At 50.8% G+C, this 20,476-nt stretch overlaps 1 protein-coding gene across 1 annotated transcript; it reads right to left on the bottom strand.

Annotated features, from left to right (window-relative positions):
* Positions 1-168: 168 nt before the first annotated feature.
* Positions 169-16,926, bottom strand: WDR45B (WD repeat domain 45B). The gene is made up of 10 exons (XM_084862032.1): positions 16,715-16,926; positions 12,528-12,602; positions 9,061-9,162; positions 7,978-8,065; positions 5,633-5,727; positions 4,048-4,238; positions 3,548-3,633; positions 2,473-2,574; positions 1,902-2,023; positions 169-1,532 (listed from the first exon to the last, which is right to left on the bottom strand). Exons 1-10 carry the CDS (start codon positions 16,779-16,781, stop codon positions 1,426-1,428), a joined length of 1,035 nt encoding a protein of 344 aa, XP_084718158.1. The 5' UTR covers positions 16,782-16,926; the 3' UTR covers positions 169-1,425.
* Positions 16,927-20,476: the final 3,550 nt, after the last annotated feature.

Here is a 20,476-nt window from a genome sequence, read left to right as displayed (position 1 = left end):
ACCGGCCGCCAAGCCACTGCCGCCTGGGGCAGGGCGCCCTGGAGCCGGGCTCCGTCACAGCAGCCTGATGGGCAGGGCCTGTGGGACACCCCTAGAGCCCACGACTCAACCGGATTCTCAAAACCAGGGGCTTGGTTTTATAACACACAATTCTTTACTCTTGCGAGGTACAGAGTACAACAAAATTAGTCACTTTTATTTAAAAGAAACATTAAAAATAAGTGCAAAATTAAATTCATGATTAAATACACATGAAAGAAACATGCATACTTGACATTGAAACCCACATACAAAGTTAGCTGATTACATGACAGTGAGAGAACTGGCAAACGGAGAACTTGCTGCTGCAGATCCTAACTGTTTGCTACCTGAAATCAAAACCTGCAGCTGTTTCTTCACAGGGGATTTAAGAACATCCAACACCATCCTCACCAGCACAGACACTGAGCCCATAACTTATTTGTTACCCAAAGTTCAAGTTATGTGCCCTTCACTCTCACTGTTAGCGAGCAGCTCTTACGAGTGTCGAGAGAGAAAAGGTAGTGAGGCAGGACGTGGAAGTGGCAGAGGAGGGCTCCCACTCCGCTTTGCTGAGATGTCGATGTTTCCCTTCAAATCCTTTAAGTGATGCTTTCTTCTACGACTAACTTCAAAGTCTCTGCGTTGCTGTTGCCTGCACACACTGGGAGTTCTCACCAGGAAACCCCAGGTGATGCACCAGTGGCCTCACCGGGAGGCCGTGTTTGCCTCAACTCCAACAGAAAGACAGGCCGCCAGCACGTGTGCACACAACCGCACCACAGGTGACAAGGGCACAGAGGACCACAACAGGAACTCACGAGGGAAATGTCCACCTGTGCTCCGACACAGCTGTGTCGTCCTTCTTCATGTTCAGATGGGAGAAAGCTCCTTTCTCCTCTTCTAAGGCAAGCTGCTGGTATGATTATTCTATTGAAATCTGGTTATAAGAACTAACATTTATATATCTGTCCATTTCCACATTAGATTCAGTGAAAACGGTGGAATCTGTTGACAAAAACAAATTTCTATTTGTCCATCTTTTCTCAACCCAGCCCCAAAGTCTGTTTGGAGCCCCGACTGCAGGTGAGAGGAAGCAGTGACCCAGGAAAGCTAGCATCACAGCTGGACTACAGGAGCAAGCCGCAGGCAGGCTTGGACCACTCAGAGCCACTGGAGTGTCCTCGACGCCTGGACGCTTATCCTTCCTTTAATACTGGAAACGAGAAGCCTTGCTTAGGAAACAGACAACCACCCGTGGCTTCGAGACCAAGGTCCCCGGCGGTCCCTCCAGCCTGTCACCCACAAGGCCCAAAGGTGCCGGCACCAGCCCCAGAAGTTTGAGGGGCACACTCAGCACTTTGGGGGCACTCGGCCGTGGGTGGTGATTGCACTCTAGGTGAAGAGTCACAGCTTGTCGTCGGTCATTTCTAGAAACTGGGCGTAGACATCCCGGATGCACTCCCCCTTGGGGTTGAACAGGAATTTGTAGTAGCTGCCGTCTGCACAGATTGCTGCAACAGAAGGAGACCATCTCACTCACGGTTCTTCCCGCCACGTTAACGCAAGCAGCCCTCGCTCAGCTCAACTGCAAAGGGCCACACGGAGCACTGAGCAGTTGATTGTACAGGGACTTGGGGACGGCCAGGGCTCCCCGTCCTTACTGAACACATAGGTGGCCAGAGTCCCAACTGTTCTGGGAGTGCTGGCGATAGGTCATCTGTTAAAAAACCAACTAACTGATCTGCCCTCAAGATTTCCTGGGAACCCTTGGAGGGCAGGGAGCTGGCGACATCTCACATGGCTGTGCCGACCAAGGGGGACACACAGGGCTCCCCACAGGGCTGGGGGCCTTGTCATTCTTGTCTGGCAGGACCACTTACCAATGACAGCGTTTGGCTCTGTTCCAAAGGCACAAATGCATGGAGAGCCTGAGGGAACCTGAAACTTGGAAAAGCTCCACTTGGAACTGAAGTATTTTGGAAGGAAACTGGCTGATGCCAAACTATGAGGACAAGGAAGGAAAGAGGAGAAGTTACAGTCACATGTCTTAAAGATACAGCTCTGTTTAACATAGTCTTAATAATTTCAATTCTATTTTTGCTTTTAGTATTTTGTTTTTCACATGAAAAAACTTAAGTCCTTACAAATGGCTTTATGACCACCCCAGAAGCCATCAGCACCAGAAAGGGCCCAGGCTGCGACTGTCACAAAATTCATTTCTAAACGCAGCAAACAAGAACAGCCATGGGCATGCAGGACCAAGCGCCTGCGTCCTCAGCGGGCATTTTCTAAGGAGGGAACGACAGGAGGTAATGACGAGGCTGTTTTAGTATCCAACAGTCTGCGCTGGTTTTCAAGGAATCAAAGGAAAGGCCATGAAGACCTGCTCGGTGAATCACTGACTCTGCCGCAGCGAAGCAGCAGCGAGTCCTCTTTGCTCTGGGAACCTACCTAGACTGCTTGTTCCTTTTTGGGTCCTCGGCAGCGAAGATGTGCACTGTGCCGTGGTCACTGGACACGCAGATGAGGGATGCGTCCTGGTTGAAGTTGATGCTGCAGGAAATCGGAGAGGCTCGGGTCTCAAGGAGCCCAGCCCCCACCACAGCCACAAGCCTGCCGAGCTGCCACCTTGGCTGTTCCACACCCAGGACAGCAATGTAAGAGCCAACCCTTCTTGAACAAGCGCTCGCGAACATGGAACCCAGGGTCCAAGCTTAGCACTCTGTGTCACAGACACGCTGGATGCTGGGGACAGGGAGGGCTTTCTGCAGACCAACTGCAGCCCCAGGGCCTGAGGCTGTCCCGCACGCCACTGGGGTGAGAACACCTCCGCCTCTTCAACCACCCTGCTCCCCGCAGGTGCAGGCTAGCCCCTGAAGGTGGGCGGGCTGGGCTGGGCTGGGGAGGCCCCGGCTCTGCAGGAGGGCTGAGAGCAGACAGACAGGAGAGCACGCTGCCACCACAGGCCCCACAGGCGCACGCACTACGTTTATATATGAACTGCATTCTTCACTCCCAGACACAATGCTGCTTGGCACCTACAAGAGCCACAGAGGCAAAGAATGGAATCCTGCCCACCCAGGGGTCCAGCACCTCAGTCCTGCCGACACCAAGGGTGCGGTAACAGCTACGATGGAGAAAGCAGCTCAGACTCCCAGAGGTGGCTAATAATTACAGATGAGCCATCAGGGTCTCTAACATTTGCCATAAAATAGCCCAAAAAAATAAGCTGGGGGAAAAGTGAAGAGGTAAAATAAGACTGGAGAATATTGATAATTGCTCAAGGAGGATGATGGGTTAATGGTAATTATAATCCTCTTCCTCCTTTTGTATATTATATATTCCCATAATAAACGTTAAAATTACTACTAATAAAATGAACTGGCACGTGCCCCCCACCACAGCATAGCCGCCTCCTGCCTGCTGCCCAGGGGTCTCGCCTGTCACAGGCTCCACATCACACAGGGCCCGTTTCACTGCACCACCTAAGCAATGCCTTGTCAGGTGGAAACGCGGTCACCCTTACCAATAGATATTGGCTGCTTGAGATCCTCTTCGTAGCTCCTGGATTAAATGCCCTGATGAAGTATCAAATATTCTTATAAGGGTCCCCTTTGAAAAACAGTGAAGTGTTTCATTATCAAAGATTCATAACAGTTTAGTTTTTTCACTGAGATCTATTCACAAAACCACCAGCCTTACAACCGTCCTCCCAAACTCACCCACATCCTCTAAAACCCGACGTTTCCCTCCACTGTTCCCAAGAATGGCTGGTGGCTCTTTGATGCAGGGGCCAAGGGGTGAGGGAAGACACTTGGGACCCTTGACTGACCCGGGCATCTCCCTGGCAGACAACCAAGAGCACCTTCCCTGTAAACCCTACAGCCAGTTAGGAAAAGCAAGGCTGCAATTCTGCCCCCCAACGAGGCCCGACTTCTGGACCATCCTGCGGAGCCCATCTGTGAGGTCGTAGGGGTGGGCGGGCACCCGCAGGACCGCGGCCTCCAGGCAGGAACACACCCTTACTTTTTCAGATGCGGTTGCAATCCTTGTTCCCTGCAGGTTGAGAGCAATGCAGCTGAGAACGCCCTCGTGGGCAGGAATGTCCACAGGGGGCTTCTCGGTGCTGGCCAGGTCCACCAGCTGCACGTGGCCCGTGTGAGTCCCGGGGAAGGCCAGCAGGGAGTTGTTGCTGTTCGGGCACAGGACACAGAGGCCTAGACAGAGACAGAGAAAAGCTGTCGAGGATCCAAACCACCTTCAAAGCCTCCACTTTCCCACATGCAGAGCTTTGTCAACCTGCTCTCTGCTCTCCAGTTCCCAAGGAAAAAAGTGAGAATTATTTGTGGGTTTTCATTTATATCAGAATCAAAAAAGGGCACCAGAGGACCAAGTGATCTCCCATGAGACCTTCTCATAACTGGAAACATTTGCTGAACTTATTGAATAAACTTTATCAAATGTCTGTCTTACATGGGGTCAGGCACTGAGAATGCAAAATTTTAAAATGTGAAAACTTCATTAACAATAGCAAAAGAAACAAAATACTTAAGAATAAATTCAACAACAGATTTTAAGACCCTGTTACACGTTGCAAAGGAAAACCAAAGTTCTAACAGATGGAGCTACACTACGACTGTGGATTGGAATCTACATTTGCAGTCAAAGTCTCCCCCAGCTTTTTTTAAGAGACAAGCTGATACTAAGGTTATAAGGAAAGGCAAAGAGTCTGGAGTAGCAAAAACATTTTATGTAAAGTAAGGACAAGTTTGGAGGACTTTGTACCATCTAGTTGCAATAAATATTTTAAAGCTCCAAAAATCAGGGCAGTATGGTGCTGACATGAGGACAGAAACACAGCTCACGGGAACAGACTAAGGAATCCAGAATATTCTTATACTTAATCTGATTTTTTAAAATATGTTTTTATTGCTTTCAGAGAGAAGAAGGGAGAGGGAAAGATAGAGACATCAAAAATGAGAAAGAATCATTGATGGCTGCCTCCTGCCCTCCCCATACTTGGATGGAGCCCAAACCAGGGCATGTACCCTGATGTGGTTCCTAGGTTGTCACTCAACCTCTGAGCCTCACTAGCCAGGCACACTTAATTTGACTTTTAACTAGACTATATAAAGAATTCTTTCAACTTAGTATTGAAATGATCAATTTCAAAGCGGGCAAAAGATCTGAAGATACTTCACACTAAAGATGCACAACTGGCAGCAATAAAGCACAGAGGGGTTCCTGTCCCAAGTCCCTCAAGGAGATGCCACCACACCTACAGCGTCTGAAGTTAAAAGGCTGACAATGCCACGGGTGGCAGCTGGAACGCTCATAAATCACTTACGGAAGTGCAAAGGTGGGCACGACCACTTTGGAAAACATTCTGTTAGTTTTCTGTAGAATTAGATGCGTGTTTACAATATAACCCAGCAATTACCAGGTGTGAGGCCCCAACTCTGATAAAGGAACCCTCGGAGGCTGGTCTGGGAAGGGTCACCCAGGAGGAAGTAGAGGGAGCAAGTGCCCCAATCCCCTCAGGACACCTCACCACAGCAAGGCCCTCAGGCAGACCAGCCTGCAGGCCTCGGCACTCCTCTGAATCTCTTACCTTTAGGGTTATAGCAGGTTTCAAAGACGTGCAATTGGTGGGGATTGTGTGTGAATGTAAACACCTTAATCATAGAGTCCAAAACAACCACAATTCTAGAAAGAAAGAAAAAATAAATCAGGATTCCTCTCCCCAGAGCAAAACTCATCTATTTTGGGATTCTGTTCTTATCATTTTGAACTTTAGAAACTTGAAACACTGTACAAAGGGATTATTCTACCCTTGGAGTAAGAACCAAGTAGAGTACATGGGGCTGCGATTACATTTCTGTGCTTTCAGATACTTGAGAAATGCCAGCAAGTGGGAGGTCCTGGATTTGGCTCCACTATTTGCATTATTAAGGGTCTCTAAATATTGACATCTCCGGAAATAACAAGAATACAGGGATGACATTCATCTTGTTCACTGTCTTTGTTCTCCACAGCTGAATATAATATGTAAACCATATCAAATGAAATCCAAAGTAGTGAAGCTTTGTCCTACCTTGCTACTCACAATATTGCCCTAAACACTCTGAAGGCAACAGCTGAGAAAGAAACCTGCTCTCAACAAGTCAGAGACACCATCTAATAAGGAGTTTCCAAATATTCCTTTACCTTCCCATTGGAAACATGTACTGAGACGGCTTTTGGAAAAGCATGGTTCAAAACCCATGTCTTCCGCCAGCACCTGCTGGATGGAGACAGCTCTCCCGCAGCCTGAGAGCCACTGAGGGCAGCGCCAGGCCGAGGCAGGTGCATTTAATCTAAGCCCTGACCCCTCGCCTCGAAATGACCCTCGGAGGCCATTAAAATTCACTGCCTTCCTCGCAGTAACAAATCATCCTATGTCCTTTGGATCATAAACCACGGTCATCACATTTCTTTTTCTTTTTTTCCTGTCATACATTCCAGAGGTTCCCATTTATTGTGCCATTAATTAAAAAAAAATTTTTATTGTAGACATCCCATTTTATTGGGTCGGCAAGTAAGTAATTGCGGGTTTCACACACACATGGCTTCAGTTGAATTTTTAGGTTTGCAGACGTGGTACAAATGTAAAACACATTTTGTTATTTGATAGTTGGCTATTCAGCTGTTAATCAGTAAAAAAAGTTTTTTGATCTGTTTTGTAGTTTTCATTTGGCGTTCGTTGAAAAATGGAAAATCAAAAGGAACATTTTCGTCATATTTTGCTTTTTTATTTCCGCAAAGGGAAAACGCATCGCAAGCTCATAAAAAGTTATGTGCTATTTATGGTGACGAAGCCTTAAAAGAACGGCAGTGTCAAAATTGGTTTGCCAAATTTCGTTCTGGTGATTTTTCACTCAAAGATGAAAAACGCTCTGGTCGTCCAGTTGAAGTTGATGACGCCCTAATCAAAGCAATAATCAATTCAGACTGTCACAGTACAACACGTGAGATTGCAGAGAAGCTTCATGTATCACATACATGCATTGAAAATCACTTAAAACAACTTGGCTATGTTCAAAAACTCGATACATGGGTTCCTCACGAACTGAAAGAATCACAGTTAACGCAACGCATTAGCAGCTGCGATTTGCTAAAGAAACGTAATGAAAATGATCCATTTTTAAAACGACTGATAACTGGCGATGAAAAATGGGTTGTTTACAACAATATCAAGCGGAAAAGATCGTGGAGCAGGCCAGGTGAACCAACTCAAACAACATCAAAAGCTGATATTCATCAAAAGAAGGTTTTGTTATCAGTTTGGTGGGATTACAAAGGAATTGTCTACTTTGAACTCTTACCACCCAACCGAACGATCAATTCTGATGTCTACATTGAACAACTAACGAAATTAAACAATGCAGTTGAAGAAAAGCGGCCCGAATTGACAAATCGAAAAGGTGTTGTATTCCATCATGACAATGCAAGGCCACACACATCTTTGGTCACTCGGCAAAAATTAATGGAGCTTGGTTGGGATGTTTTGCCACATCCACCATATAGTCCTGACCTTGCACCATCTGATTTCTTTTTGTTTCGATCTTTACAAAACTCCTTGAATGGTAAAAATTTCAATAATGATGATGATGTCAAATCGTACCTGATTCAGTTTTTTGCTAATAAAAACCAGAAGTTTTTTGAACGTGGGATTATGATGCTGCCTGAAAGATGGCAAAAGGTCATTGATCAAAATGGACAATACATTACAGAATAAAGTAATTTAGTTCCATGAAAAAATTGTCTTTGATTTGCTTTAAAAAATCCGCAATTACTTATTTGCCGACCCAATAATACATTATTTTCTTGAACACTTGCTTCCTTCAACATAAAAGTATTTCAGCCACCTTCCGAGAAAGTACTATTCCACTTTTAGAAATTGGATATCAAACATACCTATCTCGCCGCAATTTGACTGCCTTGACTTCTGTAGAAAATTCTATTTCAATGACAGTCTTCTTCTTCAGGTCATCCCAGATCATCACTGAAATGTCAGAAAGAATGTATGAGCACAACACTGAACAGGCCACTCTGAAGGGCCCTGATGCCAGTCACCTGACCAGGCAGAGAGGTGTCTCCCTCCCAGGTCTAAGCCACCCCTCAGGACTCCTCTGCTCCTTCCCCTCCCCTGTCGCACTCCCAGCCCCTCACACACTCACAGCTGCTTTGCTCTCTTCTCTGACAGCCCTTGCCTAGAGCTCAGGCACCTTCATCCAGCCCTCTTTCTATATAGTTACTAAGTGTCAATGTGCTAGCAAGAAACCTGGTCAATCTCATTGCGAAGCCCGAGGCTGACAAAGCCCAGGCCAGGAGTCTCCCTGCTGCACCCGACTGTTCTTGCTCTTCTTCAAGCTCAGAAATGGCTGCTTGCTCTCGTTTGCAGGGCTTCTCCAGGATGTGCTGGGAGTCTGCATCCCAAGGGCTGAGACACCTCACAGACAACCTCTGAGGTCAGGAATGCTGACCAGGAGTGCTAGGGAAATGCAGGGGAATACGGCATCCAGCCGTTTTTATATCTCTGCTCAAAAAGCCATCTTTGTTCCAGAAACCTCTCCAGTTAACAAACCTCCAGGTGGGTCCCAGAAAAGGGCACCAATGCACTAACACACTAACACTAGGTAACAGCTGCCTGTCAACCTTCCAACACCCACGTGTTCACCATCTTCTGGACATCCTTACTCTTGTGATTCAAAAGCAAACTACCTCTGGCTCTGCAACCAAATACCAAAAAGTCTGTAATTCAAAACCAATGCAAACTGTCAACCAGACAGAATTCTGCAGATGCACAATGCCAATCAAGGGTGTCAGTGTATGGGGACTCCATTTTAGAAATGTCTGAAACGGGATGAGGAAGCCCCAGACTGGCCCTATACCCAGAACCACAGGGGGATCGAATATGGCCCAGACACAAAGACGTTCTCAAAAGTCCAAGAAGCTAGCACAGGTGAGGCAAGATTATTAAATGCATGATGACTTTACCTTTGTTGGGAGGATATTTTGGCTTCTTCCCACCACCAACTAAAGCTAAATAGTTGCAGCGGAATAACATTTCAACATGGCCAACTCCTCCTTCCAGAAATTCTGAAATGGTATTAAGAAGAAGTTAGTATGTATATGCGGGAACCCCTTTCACGTCCTGTGTGGTTCAGGGTTCAGGTTCAGGGTTCGGGGTTCAGGTTCAGGGTTTGGGTTCTGGAGAAGGTCGTACACAAATAAAAGAGGCTAGAAAAATATTTATTTGGGAAATGGGGGCCAGGTGGAAGCCCAACTCTAGTGGGGTCTTGGGATACACCCATTACCCTTAGGCAGGCAGTTCCAATAACAGGCAGATTATCTTATTAGTAAGGATTTATAAGATTATTTGGTGGGGCCGAAACCGGTTTGGCTCAGTGGTAGAGCGTCAGTCTGCGGACTGAAGGTCCCAGGTTCGATTCCGGTCAAGGGCATGTACATTGTGTGCAAGAGGCGGCTGGTCAATGTTTCTCTCTCATCGACGTTTCTACCTCTCTATCTCTCTCCCTTCCTCTCTGTAAAAAATCAATAAAATATATTTTAAAAAAAAGATTATTTGGTAGGGAAGTAGCTTCTGCTGCCATAGTCTCAATTAGATAGGGAGCGGTTGGCTCTGACCTTTCAGAGCTTCAAGATTGACCAGCCTTCCTCTAATTAGTGAGACAATGATTGGTTTCAGGCATGTATATTTTATAATTTAGAAAAAGGAAAAAGAGGTGAAACTAACAGTTAGCATTTGACTTTAATCAGCAATTTAAAGCATCTAGCTACCATCAGAAGTGAGAATGGTGACTGATTAGGGAAAATAATTAGCTATGAGCTACGGACATCTCCCAGCATCCTGGCACCATCAACTATTTTCATGCATAAATGCTGAGCATGTAGCACCCTAAGAAGCCAATAGACCAAATATGACATATCTAAACTCGTATTTTATGGTATGGCAAAACCTGTAAGCTGAGAAAGCAAGCTAAACACTTTAATGCAAAAACCGAGTTTTTAAAAATAATTTAAACACTCTTCCACTAAAGTTTGAAATGCTCAGAACTGTTCATGAGCTATATTAAGAGGAAATAAATGCCAGCAGATTTTCAATGTCCTCCAGCACAGAAGACCGTGCTCTCTCAGGAAGGTGAAGTGAGCCCGATGAGAAGTGGGGGGCTCGGAGGAGCAGGCCCCACCAGTGCTGTTTGTCACAGGGCAGGGCTGCCCACCCTTCTCCCCAACCTGGATCTGAAAGGACCTTGGGCTCCTAGGTTAGTGAGGGCATAGCAAAGGGCAAGTGAGGAACCAAAACCTCTAGAGATTAGAAGTCAGCCTAAGAATCAACTCCTACCAGTCCATCACAGCTGCACAAGATGTGTGGTGTCTTCCTCTTACCTTATTATTTTTTAGGTTCTTTCTGAGTATTGTTGTTTTGCTCTCTTCTATTGTTGCTAGTAATCAACTCTAACTCCTCTCCATGATTCTGAGTCAATTTAAATAAAAAGTATCCTAAAATTTGCAAGTCAAGCGGTTCAAAATATTTTGTAACTACTTATCTGTATAAAGCAGTTGTCTTAATTCACTATCAACCAAAACAAAATGAATAGATGTCAAGCGTGGGCGACTAATGGGAGTCTCCCAGCAATGCTGCCGCTGCTGAAGGTGGGGACACACGCTTGCCCAGAGCGTCCTGTGTGCCCCGCACTAATCTGAGCTTTACATGGTCCACCTCGTTCTTATTCACATTAACCGTAGGCAGCTGTCCTGACTTTACACATACGGGAGCCAGGACCCAGAGAAGGGAAAGACCTGCCCGCGGTCACACAGCAACCTGGAAAGGGTCAGAGCCAAGATTCGGATCTAAGCAATGTGGGCCCTTCATTGCCAGGCTACCCTGTCTTCATCCAATAAATGAAAGTGACAGACCTCAGGGTACAAAACAAATTCCTATATAAAGCACCACTTACTGGTTTACATACCAGGCTGGTATAAGATTTCCTTTGACAAAGGGGTTCCACTATTTAAAAAAAAATAATTGAAAATGTGGAGTATTGTTAAAATGAAAGGGGCTGTTTAATGGAGCACCAGGATGCAGTAACTTCCTCTTACAGATGAGAAATTTCTAGCATCAGAAAATGTAACTTGTACATTGGATAAAAACCACGACTACAACTGCAGGAGGAAAAGGATGCTTCTCACTTCCTAGGATTTATCTGAGATGTGTTCATCAGGAGGCAGTGCTTGACTCTCCATCAGGACCAGGAAACACTAAAAGCTTACATGTAGGAGAAAAAAAATTTTGAAAAATTTCTATCAGTAAATTTAACATTTTTCCTGTCAAATGGGAAAAGGATTACCATGACTTTATTTTACTAACAGAATTCCTGATCCCAGCTTGTCCTCCATGAAAACGTAACTTTACTGCTACAGATATTTCCAAGTTGGTCACTAGGAGTTAAAAGTCCCATCTGCTGTGATTAAACCCATCATTTGAGACTCTACAACGTCACCTTCACCAAGGGGTGAAGGTCAACCACACCTTGTTTCTCCAGACTTCCAAGTTGACAATTCACTGGAGAAACCAGTTGGGCCAATGCCCAGGAAATCACTGCAGTATCCTGGCCCTGCACAGAGCCAGGCACATTAGAAGCCCCAAGAAAGAAAGAGCACAGCTCCATCCAGGTGATGGAGGACCATGGACCTGTTTATTTCTCAAAACCAACTGTATCCATCTCTCCCTTCCCCCCTACCCCTCCTCCATATTATGCACAAAAGGAATCACATGCTAACCTGACAAACTCAGAGAAGGCCTGTGTGGCAGACTTGCAAACTCAGAGACCTAAAATAACCACCAAAGATGCTCTGAAAATTAAATCTTTAACTACAAACAGGTTATAGTGGGCAGTCATTCCTAGGTCGATATTTTCCCAAAGATCAACTTAGATCTTTCCTGACCCATAGGCCTATTTGCCTCTAAGATAACGTGTCTGTGAGATGTCTGGGTAACTTGTAACTTCCCTATTTTTCTGGAGCCCCTGGGCCACAACCAAATGTGGGCCCCAGGACAGATACCACAAATTCATTCATTATGTTAATTGTTCCTGCACCCACCTAAGTATGTGTCCATCATTTTACTTTTTATCCAATCCCAGGGGTTCCCCACCGCTTTGCTTTATCCCACCTCCTCCTTAATCCATTACCAATGAATTTCATGTAACCCACCTATGTCCCTCCTTCGATTACAATGTATAAATACAAATGTAACCTGCCATTCTTCAGAGCATTATCTCAGTTCATTGAGGTTCTGCTTCCCAACAGTTTGGCTCAAATAAACTCACAAAAATTCTGTAAAGGTTTCAATGGTTTCTTTTCGCTTACAATCTACGGGATAATTTTAGACTATGAGGGTTGGAAAGCAGAGAAACCATGAAATGTGGGCTGCTTCTTACCTTGTTTCTCTTTTTCTTTTAGTGGGTCGGTGTTATAGACTCGGAATCCATTTTCCATCCCACATGCAAAGCATCCTAAAGCGAGAGGCACATTAATCAGCTCGATGGGTCAGGAGAAAGTGGCCTCTCCTAAGAGCGCCAGCAGCTGCACATGCCACAGCCATTCCCTGCAGGCAATCCCAGCACAACAGCTTCATTTGTCATCCCGGCACGGAACGGCCACCTATTTGATTCCCCATGAGGGCACGTGCCTGGGTTCCGGGCTTGACCTTTGGCAGGGGACATGCAGAAGGCAGCCCACCGATGTTCTGCTCTCACAGCAATGTTTCTCTCTCTCTCTGAAAATCAACTAAAATATTATTTTAAATATTTTATTTTATTATTTAAAAAATATATTTTTATTGATTTTTTCACAGATAGGAAGAGAGAGGGTCAAATAGAAACATCGATCAGCTTCCTCCTGCCCACCCCCGACTGGGCATGTGCCCGCAACCCATGTACATGCCCTTGACCGGAATCGAACCCGGGACCTTTCAGTCCGCAGGCCGACGCTCTATCCACTGAGCCAAACCGTGGAGGCAGGTCGATGTTTCTCTCTCATCGACGTTTCTAACTCTCTGTCCCTCTCAATTCCTCTCTGTGTAAAATCAATAAAATATATTTTAAAAAATATATATTTTAAAAGTAACCTTTAATGAGGCCTTTATAAAACTATAAATGTCACTGCTTTTTAAAAAAATATATTTTATTGATTTTTTACAGAGAGGAAGAGAGAGGGACAGAGAGTCAGAAACATCGATGAGAGAGAATCATCCATCAGCTGCCTCTTGCACACCCCCTACTGGGGATGTGCCCGCAACCAAGGTACATGCCCTTGACCGGAATCGAACCTGGGACCTTTCAGTCCGCAGGCCGACGCTCTATCCACTGAGCCAAACCAGTTTTGGCAATGTCACTGCTTTTTAAAAATATATATATTTTATTGATTTTTTACAGAGAGGAAATGAGAGGGATAGAGAGTTAGAAACATTGATGAGAGAGAAACACTAATCAGCTGCCTTCTGCACACTCCCCACTGGAGATGCGTTCACAACCAAGGTACATGCCCCCGAACCCGGGACCCTTCAGTCCACAGGCCAGCACTCCATCCACTGAGCCAAACCGGTTATGGCTCCCTGATTTCTTAATTAGCATCATTTGAGCACAACAATTACACTGAAACTTACTACAAAGACAACTCCTTGGCATTAAGGCAGGTTCGAATGTAAGAATCATTTTCTTGCATTAATGGTTTCAAGCACTTGCTGTTGAGCTTTTTTTTTTTAAATAAATTTTTATTGATTTTTTACAGAGAGGAAGGGAGAGAGATAGAGAGCTAGAAACGTCGATGAGAGAGAAACATCGACCAGCTGCCTCTTGCACCCCCCCCACAGGGGATGTGCCCGCAACCAATGTACATGCCCTTGACCGGAATCAAACCTTGGACCTTTCAGTCCGCAGACCGACACTCTACCACTGAGCCAAACGGGTTTCGGCTCCCTTCCCTTCTTATCAGCCAGACACCTCTTTTCACTGAAAGCATATTTCTCAAGGAGTTGTTATGTCATTGTTAATTCCTCGAAGCATTCTCAATTACTATAAAAACTTACTACCTACTGTCCTTCCTCTGGTAATCTAAACCCACGATATTCAGCCACAAATCATTGCCCAAAGTCCAATATCTGGCCCCACACACGTTCAAACCTCATTATTACTTTCTTCATAGTCCCTGCCCTCAGACAAACCTAACCACCTGTGGTCACACATGTGGTCACTCCTTCAGCCCAAGTCAAACACACCCTTCCCTACTTTCTCCTTTGGTCTGACTGCGCCTCCTCCGCCGCCTTCCACCAAGGCTGGGAGTCAACTGGCTCCTCCCAACTTAAAGAAGGCCTCTGCCCCTCCCTCACAGCCTGCAAACTGCCGCCTCTCACCTAGGTTTTCTGACACATTTCAGCTCTCCCCTGACACTGTGCACAGGTCCTAGCACCGCACGGGCAGTGAACAGGCCACGGAGAGCAAGGCCAGCTCCGCACTGTCTATCAACATCATCTCACAAACCCCGGCTCTGATCTCCCCAAAAACTGAACCTGGGAAGCCCACCCTCAGACGCTCTGGGCAGCCTGTGCCTGAGCGGCAGCTCTGTCCCTTTCTTCCCAGGGGTGAATCCTAGTGACTGCCTTCCAGCTCCCCCAGCCGGCACCTGCAAGCCCTTGGTTTAAATCACCCAGGGCCACAGCAGGGATGGAAATGTGACAAAACAGCCGAAACCGGTGTGGCTCAGTGGATAGAGCGTCGGCCTGCGGACTGAAAGGTCCCGGGTTCAATTCTGATCAAGGGCATGTACCTTGGTTGCAGCCACATCCCCAGTAGGGGGTGTGCAAGAGGCAGCTGATCGATGTTTATCTCTCATGGATGTTTTAACTCTCTGTCCTTCTCCCTTCCTCTCTGTAAAAAAATCAATAAAATATGTTTATATATATATATATATATATATATATATATATATATATATATATGCAACTTCCTGCTAAATTCTTAAAAGAGTCCTTTGATTTTAGTAAAGGAAAGAAAAAGCCCTGAATGGGAGGTATTCCTTCACTGACATTTTCTGATTAAAACCACCACCACCACCGACAAAAAAACACAACTAGGCCCGCCAGAATGTCAATAAAAAGTGTAAGTAGGGCCCCACAGGTAGCTCAGTTGGTCAGACCCCAAAGGTTTCCTTAAACCGGCGGCCGCTAACCTTTCAGACCTCAGGGACCACCGGTTGTCGACCCCTGGGGTAGACTGTCGTCCTGAAACGCCACCGTTTGGGTTCGATTCCTGTCACACATTCAAGAATCAACCCAATAAGTGGGGCAGCAGAGAAATCAATGTCTGTCTCTCTCTCTCACACTCTCTCTCTCTCTCTCTCTCTCTCACACACACACACACACACACACACACACACACGCAGGGGACCCGCGCGCGCGCGCGCGCACACACACACACACACACACACACACACACACGCAGGGGACCCGCCTCTGAAATGCCGGAAGTAAGGGGGGGGAGGGCAGGCACCCTCCGGAGAGCACCCATCCCGCCTTCATCCCAAAAGCTCCAAGCAGCTGCAAGACGGTGCCTCTGGGAGGACCTGAGATCTTGCTCCAAAGCCTATGAAGTCAGTTTGGGTCAAATAAACTTATAAAAATTCAAAAGGAAAAAAGGTGTGACTAGGAAGCGCTTTTAAGTAACGTTCAGCTTATTTGCTAAAGATCTTTAACGGAGGAGGCACCCCAAGACCTGCAGGGGGACGACCCGACGACGGTCCCGAGCCGGGACGAGGGGGGGACGGACGTAGCCCGAGGGGTGGGCGCGCGGGCCGCCCGGGCGGGGACAAGGGACGGGGAACGCGGCCTGGAGGGGCGGCCGCCACCCCGACAATCGCGGAAGGCCCAGAGGAGCGGGACCCGCCCCGGCCTCGGCGGCACCGGGCTCCCAATGGGGACGGCGGCGGGAGGGCGGGGCGCGGGGCCCGGCGGAACCCAGGGAGGCCCGGCCCAGGGGGAGCGTGCGGGGGGCGGAGGCCCGGCCGGGAGGGGGAGTCTGGGGATCAGAGGCCCGGGCGGTGGGGGATCCGGGGGGCGGAGGCCCCGGCGATGGAGGGTCCGGAGGACGGAGCCCCGGCGGTGGGGGATCCGGAGGACGGAGCCCCGGCGGTGGGGGATCCGGAGGCCCCGGCGGTGGAGGATCCGGGGGGCGGAGGCCCCGGCGATGGAGGGTCCGGAGGACGGAGCCCCGGCGGTGGGGGATCCGGAGGACGGAGCCCCGGCGGTGGGGGATCCGGAGGACGGAGCCCCGGCGGTGGGGGATCCGGAGGCCCCGGCGGTGGGGGACCCGGGGGGCGGAGGCCCCGGCGATGGAGGGTCCGGAGGACGGAGCCCCGGCGGTGGGGGATCCGGAGGCCCCGGCGGTGAGGGATTCGGAGGACGGAGCCCCGGCGGTGGGGGATCCGGAGGCCCCGGCGGTGGAGGATCCGGGGGGCGGAGGCCCCGGCTGTGGGGGATCCGGAGGCCCCGGCGGTGAGGGATCCGGGGGGCGGAGGCCCGCCGTGCAGGGGGCTGCAGGGCAGGGGCCGGGCCGGGACGGGGCGCACTCACCGTGGTCCTGGTTGAAGCCGGCGTAGAGCAGCCCGTTACCGTGCGGGTTGCACGGCAGGAGGTTCATGGCGTCGCCGCGGAGGGTCCGCCGCCCGTCAGCGCCGCATTCCGCTCGAGGAGGCCGGGCGCTGGGTCCAGTCTGGCCGCCACCGAGGCCGCCGGGGCTGGAAGCGAACCGCGGACGTACTGCGTGCGTGCGTGTGTACGTGCGTGCGTGCGCGCGCCCAGCCAGTAAGCTGAGGAGCGCGGATCGCATCCATCCAGGCAGGCCGGGGAGGGAGCGCCGAGAGCGTCACGTGCGCGGGGCGGGGCCACCTCTCGGGGAGGGCGGGCTGAGGGGCGGGTCTTATGGGCGGGGTTTAGGCGGAGAGGCGTGGCCTGTCTGACAGGTGGGGCCACCTGCCCGCCAGGTGAGAGGAAGCCCTGAGGGCAGGGGAGAGGAGTGGACCCAGAGTGGAGGGGAGCGGAGGGGACTCGAAGCGGCAGCCGTGCCCCTCGCCCCCCTGCGCAGGCCCAGATCCCCCAGAAATCACAACCCGCCCAGGTAACCCCCGAAAGTGACTGCGGAGTGCCACGTCCTCACCTGACCCCTGTCCTAGGAGCAGGGCCCGTTCTCACCGCTGGGGGGCACTCCAGGGTTTGAGTCGGGATGTTGGCACAGGCATTATGTTTCCATATTCAAGCCCTAATTTATTTTTGTCAGAAAAACACCACCTACTGGTGCAGGCCACAGGAAGAAACGCTACTCGGAATCCTGTCGGACACTCCTGGGGGCGTCCGTGTGTACTAGCAGGATGGGGTTCTTAAGGAGTTAATAGGAAAACAGGATGAAAGATAGTGTGTGCAAGGCCAGGGGGGTGCAGTCGCAGTGAGAAGCCAGCACACTCCTTCCACGCAGCACATCCCCAGACACCTCAGACCGCCCTTCCCAACACCCCCTCCGGAGATGTCGCCCCGCTGGGTTCATGAAGATGGCTCTCCCTGCTGCATGAGCCAGCCTCCTGGAGGTCCTGCCTGTGGCCCTGGGCCAGGGGGCCTGGGGCTGGAGCCACAGCAGCTGCTCTGGGGCAGGGGGCTTCCGAGCGCTTCCTTTGTGTCTCAGTCTTTCCATCCACTGAGACACGGAGGCCTCCCTGCCCAGGCCGCCTGGGTCATGGCCGTGAAAGGAGAGAGAAAGGAGTGGTAGCCTGCCCTTGAGTTCTACACGGAGGCAGAGGAGGGCAGCAGGATTAAAAGCCAAAGCTTTGACCAGCCATTTAGAGAACTAAATGTGTGAGAACTCAAAGATCGGAAGAAAGAAGGCACACAAAGCTGGCTGGTGTGGCTCAGTGGTCGAGCATCGACCTATGAACTGGGAGGTCACGGTTCAACTCCCAGTCAGGCCAGATGCCCTGGTTGTGGGCTTGAGCCCCCGTGTGGGGCATGCAGGAGGCAGCCAATCATGATCCTCTCTCATTGACGTTTCCACCTCTCTCTACCTCTCCCTTCCTCTTTGACATGAATAAAAATTAAAAATTAAAATAAAGCAAAAAGGAACAGACCATCAAAGCAGGAACACATGGATCCAGACCCCCACCTGAGGTTAGGCTGGTGGGAAGGAGGGTTGGAAGTGAGGAGGGAGGCAGGGCCAGCCCAGGACACTGCTTGGCCTCTGCTGCAGGGGGCGCTTGGCCCTGACCTGGGCGGGGAACAGTGTCAGGCACCTGCCTGCTGCACAGAGAAGCTGCCGGAGGGACCCCCTGCCTCCTGCACCGCCAAGCATCCTGCAGCACCGCTGTCCATCCCGAGACTTTGCTTGGCCTGTTTCGTCAACACCCCGCCCTGGCTGGTGTGGCTCAGCGGCTAGAGCGTTTGCCTGCCGAGTGAAGGATCCCTGGTTCGATTCTAGTCAAGGGCACAGGCCCAGGTAGTGGGCTCGATCTCCAGTAGGGGGCGAGCAGGAGGCAGCCGACCAATGATTCCCCGGGGCAGGGAAGTGCCAAGAACATGCGCGCTGTGAAGAGTGACCCAGGGACCCACCACCATCCTTGCCTGGAAGGGGCTGAGGCCCCTCTGCCCGGTTCCTCTCACAGTCACTCTGACGAAGCCGTCCTCCAGCAAATGGAAGCATCTCTGCCTCCGTCTCTTTGGCAAAACAAACGTGACCAAGCCTGTCGCCGGCTCTCCCCGCAGTGTTTGCCCAGAAGACGCCTCCGGGCTGCGGGCTCCTGGACCAGGAGCTGTTTCCACGGCGATGAAGGCGTCGCTGCGCCAACACGTCTGACTCCCCCCGGGAAGAGCTTCACGGCGTCCGGCGGAGCTCCGCGCCTGTTCGTGGTCGGGTGGGTGTCGCCAGCAGCGAGGCCCTGGGAGGGAAGGACAAACACAGGGTCGGAGCACAAGGCTCTGAAATCCAGTGCCGGCAGGGCCTGGCTCTCTCTGGGCGGGGATGGGGGCAATGGGGGTCCTGCCTCCTCCAGCTCCTGGCGGCCACCTGGAGCCGGTCTGCAGGGGGCTGAGGCCTTGGAGCGTGTGCTGCGAGAGAGCTCCCGGCACAGAGGCCGCGGGAACCTGTCATAGACCCTCTAGGTCTAGGACACACGTGTCATCCTGAGGCGGCCTTCGATCGGAAAGCAATAAGGAGAGGGAGGGGGAGGAACGCTGTTTGTCCCAGTTTAACCCCAGGGCCAGGGGACCCATGCCCAGCAGCCGCCACCATCCATGGGCCGCGCCTCACTCTCCTGCGGGGTCCTGAGAAGTGCGTTCTTCAAAGGGGAGGAGAGGGGTTTTCACTCCGGCGGGACCCCTCCTGGCCCTTCCTCGTTGCAAATGAAGGGGAGAGAGGCCCCGCCTCAGCTGCCCCGGCTGCCCGGCCGGCGTGCCAGCCCTTCCCGGCCTCCATCCACTGCCCACAGCGTGTCCCCCCGGCCAGCGGCTCCCTCAGGGCTGGCCTGCTGCTGCCTGCTGCCTGCTCCCCTGTGAACATTGTCCCGGCCTCCCAAGCCCTCTCATTCCTCCTCCCTGGGCCTCGGTTTCCCCATCTCTGAACAAAGGTTGCTCCCGGCTCTAGGGCTCCTCAAACTTCTAAAAACCTGTCCACCACTTACAGAAACAGAGGACACCTCAACTCATGTCACTTTTTTAATCCTTCCTCCTAACCGCCCGCTGCCACACGGGGACAGCTCACAGGGACTGTCAGGAAAGAGACACCCGACAGGTCTCTGCAAAGGCGGCCGGCCCCGTTCCTCAAGCCGTGTGACCGGAGGGGTCTCTCTGCATCTTCCCAGCCGGCGCCCTCCGTCCCAAGCGGCCCTGGAGGAAGGTGGGCCGAACTGCCCGGTCACGGGCCGCGTCCAGCCGCCCGTGGAGGTCAGGCGGGTTGTTGGAGGGCCGGCGCCACGCCGAGGGCTCCGTGGTTACCGTGGGCTCCACCTGCTTGGGAGCCGGCGCCCCGAGCCCACAGTGTTCAGAGGCCGAGGGTGCTCCCCTCCTCCTGCCTCCACCTTTCTTTTCGGGAAAAGGGACCTGTTTCAGCAGCTTGCCAACGCCCCATACCTGCTTGGACACCGTGAACTGGCACCTGCGCCAGGCGGTGAAGCAGAGAAGTAAAGGGCTGTGAATACAGCCAGACCCGGCGATGAGGCTGCCGAGAGCAGGCATACCTTCCCCCGTTCCCTCCCGCGCCTCCGCGCCCGCCTTCTCCCGCCGAGACGCTCCCCACTCTGCGGCAGCCGCTCTGGGCTCGACACCAGAGGGATCTTCGCATTTTCTTTTCTCTGCTTC

Source organism: Pipistrellus hanaki, assembly GCF_964339955.1.
Source record: "Pipistrellus hanaki genome assembly, chromosome: 16".
NCBI lineage: Eukaryota > Metazoa > Chordata > Mammalia > Chiroptera > Vespertilionidae > Pipistrellus > Pipistrellus hanaki.
This window is presented reverse-complemented; position numbering and strand designations above follow the sequence as displayed.